We start from the raw sequence: 13,522 nt of genomic DNA on the forward strand, positions 1-13,522 counted from the left end.
TTTTTAATGTAGAGATGCTCTACCATTTTATGTTTAATTTTGTTTTTAGTCTGTGCTTTTATTACTTGGATCGATTCATTCAGTCATTCGTTCATTTTCCGTACCGCTTCTCCTCACTAGGGTTGCAGGCGTGCTGGAGCCTATCCCAGCTATCTTGGGGTGAGAGGCGGGGCACGCCCTGAACTGGTCGCCAGCCAATCGCAGGCCACATATAAACAAACAACCATTCGCACCCACATGCACACCTAAGGGCAATTTAGAGTCTTCAATTAACCTACCACACATGTTTTTGGGATGGGAGAGGCATGGGTAGGACATGCAAACTCCACACAGGCGGGGCCGGGATTTGAACCCCGGTATTTGGAAATGTGAGGCAGACGTGCTAACCAGTCGCTCACCGTGCCGCCTGGATGCATCCAGTCACTGGATAAGTGGATCAAATGGGAACATGAACAACTAATCGAAATAAAAACTCGTTAATCAGTTAAGCATTCAAAAAACAAAATTGACAATACAAATCTGTGGTGTATCAGAATCAAAATCATCTTTATTTGCCAAGTATGTCCAAAACACACAAGGAATTTGTCTCCGGCAGTTGGAGCCGCTCCAGTACAACAGACAGTCAATTTACAGAACACTTTGGAGACATAAAGACATTGACAAAAAACAATTGTGCAAAAAGATGCAGAGTCCTCTAGCACTTATGTTGCTAGATCTCATTAACTACTCATACAGATCATGGTGTTGATGGGTCAAAACATTTCACTGTTTGTGAAAATCAAAAGTTACATTTGACAAGATCCTTGACAGTCCTCAGATCTTGGTATTATAACTTTATTCCTGTAAGATTAGGACTTTTTTTGAATTTATTTTTTTTTAAATCATAATATTGTGACTGTGTTGTTTAGTCCCTGTACAACTGGTGTCAGAGTTTGGTCCGCATTGATGATTAATTTCCAGTGAGGATTGGACTGGCTGCCCTTTGTCACAGATTCTGTTCATAACCTTTATGGACAGAATTTCTAGCAGCAGAATTTCATTGCATTTTTTTGCTTTTTTTGCAGATGATGTGGTTCTGTTGGCTTCATCAAGCCTTTATCTGTCACTGGAGCGGTTCGCAGCAGAGTGTGAAGCAGTTGCGGTTAAAATCAGCACCAACTCTGAGGGCATGGTCCTCAGTCAGAAAGGGTGGAAGGCCCTCTCCGGGTCGGGAATGAGATCCTGCCCCGAGTGGAGGAGTTCAAGTATCTCGGGGTTTTGGTCATGAGTGCGGGAAGAAAGGAACGGGAGATCGACAGACGGAATAGTGTAGCGTCTGCAGTGACTCTGTATCACTCTGTGGTGGTGAAGAAGGACCCGACCTCGGATAAGCGGAAGAAAATGGATGGATGAAAAAGGTGTTTTCACGTAATTTAAAAGATATTATCCTCATATTATTCTTTTATGATTGAGTTTTTGTTTTTTGTTTTTAATGTGTCAAAATATCACGTGAAAAAGTAATCAATCTGGTATAGTTTATGCTCTCATTGACCTTGAGTCTTAATCACATCTGCCCTTTGCTTACATAATGTTAAGGATATGTATTGTTTGTCTCAAAAGATTAATTGAGCTATAGGTGTGAAAGGATTCAACTGCCCCCTGCAACTAATTAACAAGTAAAAATCCTTTTTTTTTGTCATCTCTGTGGCCTCTATCAGTCACTCCATAGGGTCTCCACTGTAAAAAAAAATAAAAAATAAAAAATAAATAAAAAGTCTCCTATTAGCAGCAGTGAAAGCGATGTTTACCCAAGCTTATAATCTTATTTAAGAATGGAGGTTGTGAAAAGTGCTGACCACATACATAACAGATCATTGCGTACGTTGCATTGCCTGGCTCGTCTAAACTAATCCAAAGCCTTTTGAAAACCTGTGACGTGCTATGTGAACACAGAATCACAGCAGAGGATGCTGGAATTTGAGAAAGGAATTGTTTTTCTTCAAGGGATAACCCACATTAGAGCACACAAGAACATCAACAGACAATATTTATATATTTTCATTTCAAACACTTTCCAAATGATTGCACTTCGTGTTCCCTTTGCTCAGCAAACAAAGCAAGACTGACAAAGTCATTACGTGAGCAAAAGGGTTTGAGGAGGTGCGTCTCACATGAAGCGCATCCCCCATAACTCCCCTTTCCTGGTTTTTCAACTCTCAGACACCCCTTGAGCCCTTCTGTTGAGGCGAATGGATCTAGATATCAGGAAACAGCTAATTATAGAATTTTAACGTCTGCTTGGCGAATCTTTAAGTGCTGGTACAATCCTACAATTGTGTGTGTATGAGCACCCAATGTTTGTTTGCTCTTTTTAGTTAAAATCATTCCACAAAGAATTTGTTTCCCCTGAGCACGACTCAAAGTGTTGTGCAGGGCAATACAAGAGAAAAACACGTAATGATAAAAACATCCTGCAATGTGAAATCAATACTTTTTTCAGACATTCAATTGTATTCCGCATGGATTTCTGTTGGCACAATAGTCAAAACATTTGTCACAATGGGGTTTGTATTTCATTCTGTACAACCCTATTCAAGACTGACTTACCCCACTCTTAGGTTTTGCTCCAAGGGCTGTTGGGGTCTTTGAAACTGGGGCATCAGAGCCACGCAAATGCTGCATGTATGATGCTGTGGGTACAGATCCCAAATCAAAGTCCTGCATCAATAAAATACAAAATGTCAGTGTTTTCCCTCACATTTATTCTAATGTTATTGTTCACACATTATAGTCATTAGCAGATTACTAACATAGGTTTCAGTTGTTCTGGCTATGCCTCATATCAACCATGAGGGCAGTGGTTCTTAAACTTTTAAGACTAAGTTCTATTTTTTTTTTAAATACTTAGCTCTGCAAGTACCACTATCATGATAACAGTGATAGGCCCAAGGGTTCATCCACCCTGAGACAGAGGTTTTATTCCTATTCCTAAAAAGTATATTTCATATTATTGTAAGCCAGTGTCAATTATGCACAGCTTTAATAATAACACTGCCTTTAATTATATGAATATAAACAATACACTTAAATAATGATTTACTTAAAATCTATTGCACCCAAATACATGTCGACTAAAAACAAAGCGTCCTTAAAAGATTAAATGCAAATGTATTGCACCTAGAAGTTAAATACTGTGTAACTGAACTCTACATAACCCATGTACTATGCTGTATTAAATTAAAAAATATATATATTAAAAAAAAAATGTTCAAGCCACTGTAACATTACACCAACATTTAATTTGATGATTCTTTTGTGTACCACTAGTGGGACAAGGACCACACATTGAGAGTCACTGCATTAGGGGATAGATGAGTAAATTATATGTGTGCATTGTTTATGGAACAGTTGTGTGTACACAAAATATTTAAGCCTGAATCTGCAGCTGAAGCACATGACGGTAAAATCAAGCAAGGTCATAGGCAGCTTTGTACCAGTTGTCGTCGCCGAGGGAGGGTGGGGGTGCTTCCGACGGAAGAGTTGGCACTCAGGGCATTTTCAATTTCTTGGTCCAACTGGTCCAGCTTCATCATCAGCAGGACCATCGAATCCAGACGGGCACAGTCTCGCTGAAACAACATTATTTCAAAGAGAAATAAGTAACAAATGATACAATAAAATGCATTGATGTCGGCAACCATAATTTATTTCACAGCACTCTTATGTACTGTACATGTAAAATTGAGTTCCATTACTAAAGTTAATTCAATTTGGAATGACTTTGAATGAATGGGAAAATGTGCTCACTTCACTAAAATTCAGATTTCATTTTTGAGCCATGTTGAGATTGGACGTAATGTCACAAAAGCAATTTCATCCAAATTAACAAAAGAAAATATCTGCTGAGGAAAGGATGATTGCTCTAATGTGCTAATGTACATCCCGGGTTCCCCAAATCAAAAACAATAATATGGAGGAAGAATTTTACTTATCATGGCAGATCCTTGTTTGGACAGCATATGTGCCAAAGAAAACTAATTCTAATTTGAGGATTACTCTGTAATCAACATTGCTGAAACTAAATGCAAAGTATACTTATTGGTTTGATTGTGTGGCCTTGTGCTTAACTTACATTAAGCCCAAATAATTCTTGACTTTAATAGCAAACTCTGCGTCATGGCATGATGGGCAAAGAGGTAACCGGCACTGTTCCGTGCTCCAATTCAATAGTGATTAAAAGTCTCACAGTGACCCCAGGTGGTGTTCCTCCAGTAAGGCAAGCCCTCCTTTACAACTCTTGTCTTCTATAATATTTAATATGATGAAGATTTGTTAGACATAAGTCAGACATGCTTTCATTTCTTTCTGATCGTCTCTAACAATGGGTGGGAACAACTTGCAGGCTGTGCCTCCTACCACGCGAAGACCCCAACAAACAAACAACATCACAAGACTGGCTCATTAGCACCAAACAAACCTTGTTAAAATCGCCTCAAACAGAAACCGTTAAAACACTTTAAGAGGGTGAGCTCATAGGACAATGAGACACTTGGATTGTATGTTGCTTGTATAGGCATGGCGGCATGGAAACATGTGAATGTGAGCCCAGTCTTCAGGTGCCACATCTGCACTCGAGGGTAATACATTACTTGGAAATCACATGAAATTATGGCGGAGAAGAAATACAAATCGTAAACATGTTTGAATGTGGTTGGAGTTTAATTAATGGATGGGTGTGGACGGAAGACAGCACTCACATGGGCTGAGTCATGACTAATGGTAACGTGTGTGTGTTTGTGTGTGTGTGTGTGTGTGAGTGTGTGTGTGAGAGTTATAAAGTAGCACTAATTCAACACAATAAGTAGCCAACGATACAATCCTACCTTTTCTCAGAACTTCAGTTACTCATGGATTTTCGCTAGTCGTGACAGGGATCGATCCCTATCCCCAGTGAAAAGCGGGGAAAACTGTACGGAGGAACCAATAAATTTCAACTGCCCCAAAGGTCATCAAACTTGAAAACAGAAGACAATCTGTAGGGAAATGTGCCACAAAAACCACTCAAGAATTTGAAGGTTGAACCATCATCTTGTGTGAACTCGTGCGAGGCGTCTACATATTCTGCGAGACTTCAGCAATTGCAAGATTTCCTCAATAGAGCTCAGTTCAGCCAGAATCAAAGCTTTAAACTCTTGTCTTTTTCTTTCTTTGTGCCCCATATAATGGTGCCTTGAGACAAAAGTTTCATTAGCTCCTTGACCCCTCTCATAATTCAAAACATTCATATCTCAAATCATCTTTCCCCATTGAAATGAATGGAAATTCGATGAATACGTTCCAGCCTCACCCCCAAAAAAAAAAAAAACATTAAAAAGGAAAACTACCACTCTAAAATAACATAATTAAATAGAATGTAAAGAATTAAGCAGTTTGTGCATCGTTATTTAATTCTGCAATCCAATTCATTGTGCTCCACCTTCTGGAGGCACTATAATACTACAGTTATGCAGACTGACAAACCACGAAGAATCGTACTTCTTCAGCTACTACTGTAAGTGACTCAGTACAATGCTGTAACAGTATTCATTTTCGCACAGTAAAAACGAATATATGCCTGTGAGTATTGTTATATTACCCGTTTAAATGTGTTGCACCACGGTTTGTCTTCAAATATGTTGCTTCTAAAACCACAACTATCGATGCTAACAAATTATTAGGTCAGTGGTGTTTTGCATAGTTTGTGAGCACTGCGGCGTTTCCTAAGGCAAAGATGTGGTTGTTTCAAATACACAACGTATAATTCTCCTGGTTTTATGTTTCGGGAAAAGGTCAACAAACAGCTTGAAACATCATTGACGATGAATTGTTCCTCTATTTTGCAAAGTGTGTATTGTGAACTGAGCTGAGTTCACTGCCACCATACAACGCTCGTATCTCAAGTTTGCGCTCGTAAGTGAATCCATCCATCCATTTTCTGTACCGCTCATCCTCCAGTTTGAATGTATCCGTCATATGACTTTTTATTTATTTTTTTTAGTGGCCGAGTAGCCTGCCAATACCTGTTCCCATTAGTTTGGCTCAGAACACATCACGGCATTGCGGGACATGCGTGTCTTGGCAAAATCTCTCACATTTGTCCATTCACTGACATTCCAGGCTGGTAGCGGCGCACATTGCCGTGTTCTGCCTCTTTAGCAGAGTATCACAATGAAACACTGTCACAGTAAAACAATGACATCTTCACGAGGCCTCGCTGAATGAACAAACACATCTGACTGGAGACAGCAACAACAGCGACCACAAAACAGCAGAGTGAAAAACAAGTGTCGAGCAAGGTCTGTGTCGTTTTATGGGGAGTTCTGGTGGTTTGGATGCTCCTTTTCTCTCCACCCGTTACATTCCTCTCCACTTCCTGTTTTATTTTTTTTTTGATGCGAGACAGTTCCCACACTGGACTGCCGGGCACTTCCCTCCCCTTGTCCTTTATTTAAACTGCATTGTTTGAAAACGTTTGCAAAATCAAATGCCAAACTATGATACACAGCGATGCACTAACACAAAGATGAGCGCTTTCTTGTGAAACGAGAACAGAAATTTCAGACCGACAGAAATATGGAGAGAAACAGCTCATTTATAGCCAAGTCGTCTGCTGCCAGATAGACGACCGTTGAGCCAGATCGGCCCTGAGGCTGGGATAAGGCCTTGTTGCTAAAACAAATAAACACAGTAACAAAGTCCGCTATCAAGTTAATCTAAAGTCATTATGCACACCAGATGGGTTTCATTTTACTAATTCGATCCACAACAGCATGAGCCTCGTGGGATGTCATCATGAATTGAACATCTTGTGCTGAATTTTACATCATCTATCATGAGATTCATCTGTTTAATCCACATTCTATTTAAAAGTGTTTCGTATTCACGGCTTTCATACTAAATGCATCCTCTTTTTGACAACAATAATACATAGAGTATGTTTGTATTTCTGACAAAAGTAATTTGTGGTAAAAACCTCATGGCTTTAATCAGCATATGGTAAAACTATTCCCTCTGCCCGTGGATTTCTTTGCATTTTTGTGGTTACCCAGCTCTTTTGGAGTGCCACGATCTTTGGTATTCAACCCCAATATTTAAAAGGTGCAAGATGGCTATGGTATTAATGTAGCACTGATTTAGCATGCACCCCCAAAACCTGGCTGTGATCTCTGCTTCCTGGCAGCTGAAGGACTGATGTCATCCTTGCTGGTATGTAAGAGGAAAGCCAGATATTCTACATAGAAACCAATTTTGATACACTAAAATGTCTGAAATAACAGGGCACACATTCTTTTAAGTATACTGACAACCATAATGTCAAGTACTATCACTGTTCACATGGGTCACTCACTGAGCATCATAGCCTAGTCCCAGTTTGTGACTCAAGGCAAACAAAACTGTGGTTGTCAGTATGACATTGCAGCATTTCCAGTGTGGACTGTAATGAGTACTTCACCCAAAATATGTATTAAAAGCACAGTGACACAGTGTAACAAAAGATAGTAAGACATTGCGTTCGAGATAAATGAGAAATACCCAGGTGTGCTGGCACCTATCCCAGCTGGCATCACTAAATTAATATATATTGTAGTCTTATACCACTTTCTTCATCCCCAGCTCAAATATATCCATTTAATGGATACAAATTTACTTTAACCTGGCCATTGAATTAATAACTTTGAATTTCACTATATCGAACGCAGACAAAATAACATTTACAATGACAACTCAAGTAACTTACGCATTTGCTATCTGCAAAATCATCAAACAGATGGCTGCACTCTCGGATCTTCATAGTTGACTTACATTAAAATGAATAATTTCTATTCCACAGTTTGATTTGTTCCTTCAATTTAGTAATAATCATAATGTTTTCAATCTGAGGACTCCTGACAAAACTCAGCAGGGCATGCTTGGAGAAATACCTACAAGAGACAGGAATCTGCACACAAACAAATGGACAAACGCGCGCAGATTAAAAGGTAATTTCGTGGGTGTAGGTAATAACTATGCTTACCCTATTAAGGAGAAAAACTAACATTTGTAATACATATTAACGAAGGGATTTTCATTACTACTAAATCCATAGAAAAGTAACATTTTAGGATTTTCAGGAGTCAGGAGTCATCATACAAATGTAACATTCACAATAGGGTCAACAACATGCCGTAGTGTGCATTTTGAGACGCAATTCATTTATTTTTTTTGTTGTTGCCATTCTAAGTGGCAACTTTGAAGTACTTTTTCTTTATTTCAATTAATATTTAAAAAAATCAGGTGGCCAAAAAACATGCATGGTAGGTTAATTGAAGACACTAAATTGCCTGTAGGTGTGAATGTGAGTGCGAATGGTTGTTTGTTTATATGTGCCCTGCGATTGGCTGGCGACCGGTTCAGGGTGTACCCTGCCTTTCGCCCGAAGATAGCTGGGATAGGTTCCAGCACGCCCGCGACCCTAGTGAGGATAAGCGGGACGGAAGATGAATGAATGAATTAACAAATAAATAAAAAAAACATGGACAGCTTTTTCTTTGTAAACAGTGAGCCGAAATCCATCTTTGGCACTTTACTGTGGCCGCTGTGCAGACCACAGATTGTAAATAACCTAGTGTACAATTATGCGAGAAGCTTAAACCTTTCACCCTGGCAAGAGGTTAAGCATTCAAATCTCTGTGTTCATAGTCTCCACTTACTTATAGGACCTTGTTTTGAAATGAGTCGTTGAGAAAGACAAACATATCCATCCAGCCATCCATTTTCTGAGCCGCTTATCCTCATAAGGGAGTGCTGGAGCCTATCCCAGCTATCATCGGGCAGGAGGCGGGGTACACCCTGAACCGGTTGCCAGCCAATCGCAGGGCACATACAAACAAACAATCATTCACACTCACATTCACACCTACGGGCAATTTAGAGTTGTCAATTAATCTACCATGCATGTTTTTGGGATGTGGGAGGAAACCGGAGTGCCTGGAGAAAACCCACGCAGGCACGGGGAGAACATGCAAACTCCACACAGGCGAGGCTGGATTTGAACCCGGGTCCTCAGAACTGTGAGGCAGACGCTTTAACCAGTCTTCCGCCCTGCTGCGACAAACATATAAACACTGTAAAATAGTTTCACATACACGCACACGCACACACACACACAGATATGTAAGCATGTGAGAGTGACATCATTGTTTTCCGAGAACTTTGCCAAAGTGTGGGACAAAAATGATTCACTGGCTGTGTATGTCAGTTTCTTAAGAAAAACAAAAACAACTTTGTAAGTGTGGCGCATTAATCACTAAACCACGAACAACCAGTAACTGTCTCACAAAGTTGCTTCTACAGCTACATATCTTCTACAATATCTTCATCCTTACCGTCTTAATGCGGACTTTCACAACTTCCTCCTCCTTCCGAACTCCAGACTCACGCATCCCATCCAAAGCTGGGTTGACAGGATATGTGTGTGTAGAGGGAATACAGTCCCGTGTGACATTGTCGGTCTGCTCGGTTCTTGAGTCGGCCACTTGTGTGTGGCGTTCACGCTGACCATCTGCTACCGTAGAGCCAGGTGACTCACTGAGGCGACCAGAGGCTTCGTTGCCATGGAAACCCTCCGGCGAGAGCACATTGTTGACCTCTGCTGAGAGTGGAAGCAGGTTTTGGGGGTGTTTTTCAGTCGCTGTATATTCACCATCCTTCTGGCAGTGAAACGTTTTGGTGATAGTCTCTGGAGCAGGTGCACGGCTACCACCTGCCTCAACCTGATTCACCGCTGGGACAGTTTCCAATGATGAAGACGTTTTATCAAAGTCTTTGTTTGGCTGACGAGCAGTCGTCATAGTCAAGTTGAGCTGTGCTTCTTGAATAATGGTTTTCGGTGTGCAGGCTTCTGCTGACTTCCCCGATCCTTCTTGTTGACATGTCACCTTACCATTGACTGAAAAACACTGCACTTTGACAGAAGTATCAGGTGATGAGATTGGCCACAACCTGACATCTTCAGATTTGTTGCTGCTTTCTGCATGTCTACTTTCCTCCCCCTGAGACATTTGGATTGCTCTTGTTTCAGAATCACGCTGCTCTGACATTTCACAACCAGCTCCAACAGCATCCTGCTTTCCTTCTCGAATGTCTCTGGAAAGATGCTCATGCCCTGATTTTTCATTTAGAGTTTCTGGGTTATTTAATCCATCCGGTTTGTCAGATGAATCTGTGGTCCAGGTTTCAATTGCTCCTTTGTCACATTTTCCTTCTCCAGCTGTGGTCACAATTGGCTCCACAGCTTTGTTAGCCAATGACATCACAAGAAGACTATCCATTTTATTGAGTGGACTGAGTACACCGACATCCAAGGTTATCTTTGTGCCAGCATGGCCAGGGAGGGCAATCACGTCCTCGACATCTGGGAGGTCATTCTGAGTTTCTTGTTGAGCAGCAGAGCACGACTTCAGTGTGGCATCTGAGATTTCAGGAGGTCTGCTGTAACTATCTGTATGTCCCTCCTTTGTTTGCCAATGATTTGGGAGTGTGCCAGGCTGTCCAGCAGCAGACTGTGACAGTGGAGGCCCATTGTTTGAAGAAATAGAGACGCATTGTCGCTCATCACGATAGATATGTGAATTTTTAAAGACATCATCATTCTCGGTGCCAACTTCATTTTTACCATCGACAGTTTCCTGAGCGTTGTGGTCCATTGCACAAAAATTAATGGCACTGCTTTTGTCACTTTGTGAGATGCCGTCAAAATGATTTGTCGTTTTCAGGTGGTCTGTAACCCTTTGCGGCACATCTAGACATTTGTGAGGGCTGCAAACTAACTTCTTTTCAAGCGGCGCTTCAACACCGTATGTTAGCTTTGCATGCTCCAAATGGATGTCATCATGTACTCCAGAGGTGGTCACATCCGGCCTCTCAACAAGCTCATCTGTGAGCAGTTGGTGGCAACCCTCTGGCATGGAGGCGCACCTTGTCCATCGGCCCTGCTTGGAGGCCCCTGAACCTCTCCAAATCCCCTCGCTGTCAACACCGTGGCAACAGATCAGGTCCAGATCATCGTAGCTATACTGCAATCCCGAGGGATGAGTCACATGATCCTCCCAACTTCTCTTGCGTATCGCCACTGGCATTATTGGTAGCCAGTGCTATTCCATAGGGCTGATTTTGACTGAGGATGAAAAAGAAGAATTGGATATGGATGTGAGAAGGCCAATACGGAAACATTACCAATCTTATGCATTGACAGCCAGCCATGTGACTGTTTTTCTGCGTTGATAATTTCCCTAACTAATAGGAACTCAGCCTGATGTTTATATAGTATAAACTGATATTTTCAAAACACCATTAGCATGCTTTTATTCCATTGGGTGACTGTGATATTGGACAGAGAATCAGCCATAAAACAAGTGATCAGAAGAAAAAAAAAAGAATATATTTGCAGTGAACTTTCATCTTAATGAACAAAACAAAACAGATACACACTGAGCTTTAATGGTTAGACTGCAAAACTGCATGACAATTAATAGACATTTTTTTGGGCAAGCAAACTGTCACCAACAATTTAAAAATCACACATTAAAAATTACCAGATTTCTGACAGTCATTATGCCCCCATTTCATCCAGCACAATGACAGAATTAACAATTTTGAAAAATAAAATAAAAACTAATAATGGGTACAAAATAATATCATTTGACTAATGTCATTATATTAAGAGGTTGCTTTAAATGATGCAGTTTAAAAACAATGTCATAGTCCAACCATCCTATTACAGGTAGAAACAGTCATCTCAATTCACTTGAGTTTTTCCATCATAATATTACCTTTGTTTCCTTAGAAGTCGCGCAGGTGGGTACTGTCATTTGCGTCCTGTGCATGAAACTGCAGCGCTTATGAATCATGGGGGTTAAAAAAACAACTTCAATATGTCATTCAGCCAAACAATCAAGTGTCACCTGCATGGACCAAGTTTGTTTCTCCTTTTTCTTCTTGTGGTGAGCAATGACACTGTTTTATGACATTATTATAAAGCCATAAAGTCAACAGTAAAACATCTGGTGATAACCAACAAATTGGCTTCAGATCTGCTCCTAGTGCTGTCCGCCAGAAATATGTGGAAGTCGCCTGTTCATTCATCCACTGAGTGAAATTGCCACAATCTTAAGGAAATATGATTCCATATCTGTCTGAGAAGTTGTTGAGTGTCTTCACTTGAGGATACGGACTGGAGTCGGTAGCTTCCCCGCACCGCGGCCGGCGATTTGAAGAACACCCCAAAGTCAGGCAGAAAGCCCGGGAGCAGTGGAAAGTCCAAAGACATCTTGCATCTTGATCACATTAGTGTTTTTGCTGACGCTGAATGCTGAGAGCTGGGTGGTGTGAGAGGGGTTGGGTTTGCCTTCTCCCACTCCTCCCCTCGTCTTCTCCATTCGATCCCTCTCTCATCAGGTCTCCTCCCCACTGATTTTGACAGGGAGCCTGAGTCACATCCCACCAGCTACCAACCCCCCAGCTTATAACTTGCACAACATACTGAATGCATTTATTTACTCCACCTCTCACATATGTCTTGCCGCTTTTTACAACTCTCCGTGCCATTTTAGAAACTTCTTCACACGTCTTCTTTTCTCACAAAACTACTATTTCCTTGCGTCAGTGAACCTGTTTGCCTTCTTATAGCGCCTTGCTGAGCAAAAAAAGGCTCTCGCCAATGGGTTTAATAATACACAGACTACCCTGTAAGAAACTGAGCACTCGGCCAAGAAGATTGTACTGTTTTAGCAATTCTATCTAAGGCATGCTTTTACCCCACTCATGTAACTACACAAGAATCCTTGGTAAAACACCCTGACACAATAATAAAACTGCAACGCAGCATAGCTCAACATAAAATAATCTGTATAAACAGATGGACACTATGAGGGATATTTCACATTTATCACTGGGTTTCAGTTGATTTGGCTTCGGAATTCTGAGAATGGACTTGTCAAAACTACAGATTTAGATGAGTATGAAACTGCATACAAAAACACTTCATACAAAGATTATGGATCATTGTGTTTCATTTTACAGCAAACTAGCACTTTATCAACGTGGCTTAAGTATAGCTGATAATATACAAAGAAATACAAAGCCGGCTAATCATTGTGTGACACCTTTCGGTCTCTGTGTAGCGAGGCACAACAGCGGCACATTAGCGGCCTGAAACAGCTGTGGAACAGGCTGAAATCCCTTCTCTATAATCTTGTGTCACCCTAAAATGCATTGTTGCCGAATTTCACTCCAATTGTGACCACATTTAGCAAGATCATACAACACGCAGAAAACAATGGGAACAATATGCAAAACTGGAATGAAACACTCTGCGACTATGCCTGCAAGCTTGGCCTTTTCACCTGGGGGTCATCCAGATGTGAGGCGGAGGATCTTTTTTTCAGGGGTGTCTTGCTGGGAAACGGTCGCTCTCGACTCTTAAGGGACACAGATGGTCGTACTTAAAGGAAAAGATCCAAGTTCA

The 13,522-nt window shown here is 41.0% G+C and overlaps 1 protein-coding gene across 1 annotated transcript in view; it reads right to left on the reverse strand.

Moving 5' to 3' along the window:
- Nucleotides 1-12,393, reverse strand: part of dlc1 (DLC1 Rho GTPase activating protein) — a 107,480-nt gene extending 95,087 nt beyond the window's left edge. The window contains exons 1-4 of the mRNA XM_061772246.1: nucleotides 11,829-12,393; nucleotides 9,384-11,173; nucleotides 3,474-3,608; nucleotides 2,587-2,697 (exon numbers count right to left, since the gene is read on the reverse strand). Of these exons, the coding sequence (XP_061628230.1) occupies nucleotides 2,587-2,697; nucleotides 3,474-3,608; nucleotides 9,384-11,135 (1,998 nt within the window). The 5' untranslated portion in view covers nucleotides 11,136-11,173; nucleotides 11,829-12,393. The remainder of the gene's footprint in view (nucleotides 1-2,586; nucleotides 2,698-3,473; nucleotides 3,609-9,383; nucleotides 11,174-11,828) is intronic.
- Between the last annotated feature and the right edge of the window lie 1,129 nt (nucleotides 12,394-13,522).

The sequence above is a fragment of the Phyllopteryx taeniolatus genome, chromosome 4 (genome assembly GCF_024500385.1).
Source record: "Phyllopteryx taeniolatus isolate TA_2022b chromosome 4, UOR_Ptae_1.2, whole genome shotgun sequence".
Classification (NCBI taxonomy): domain Eukaryota; kingdom Metazoa; phylum Chordata; class Actinopteri; order Syngnathiformes; family Syngnathidae; genus Phyllopteryx; species Phyllopteryx taeniolatus.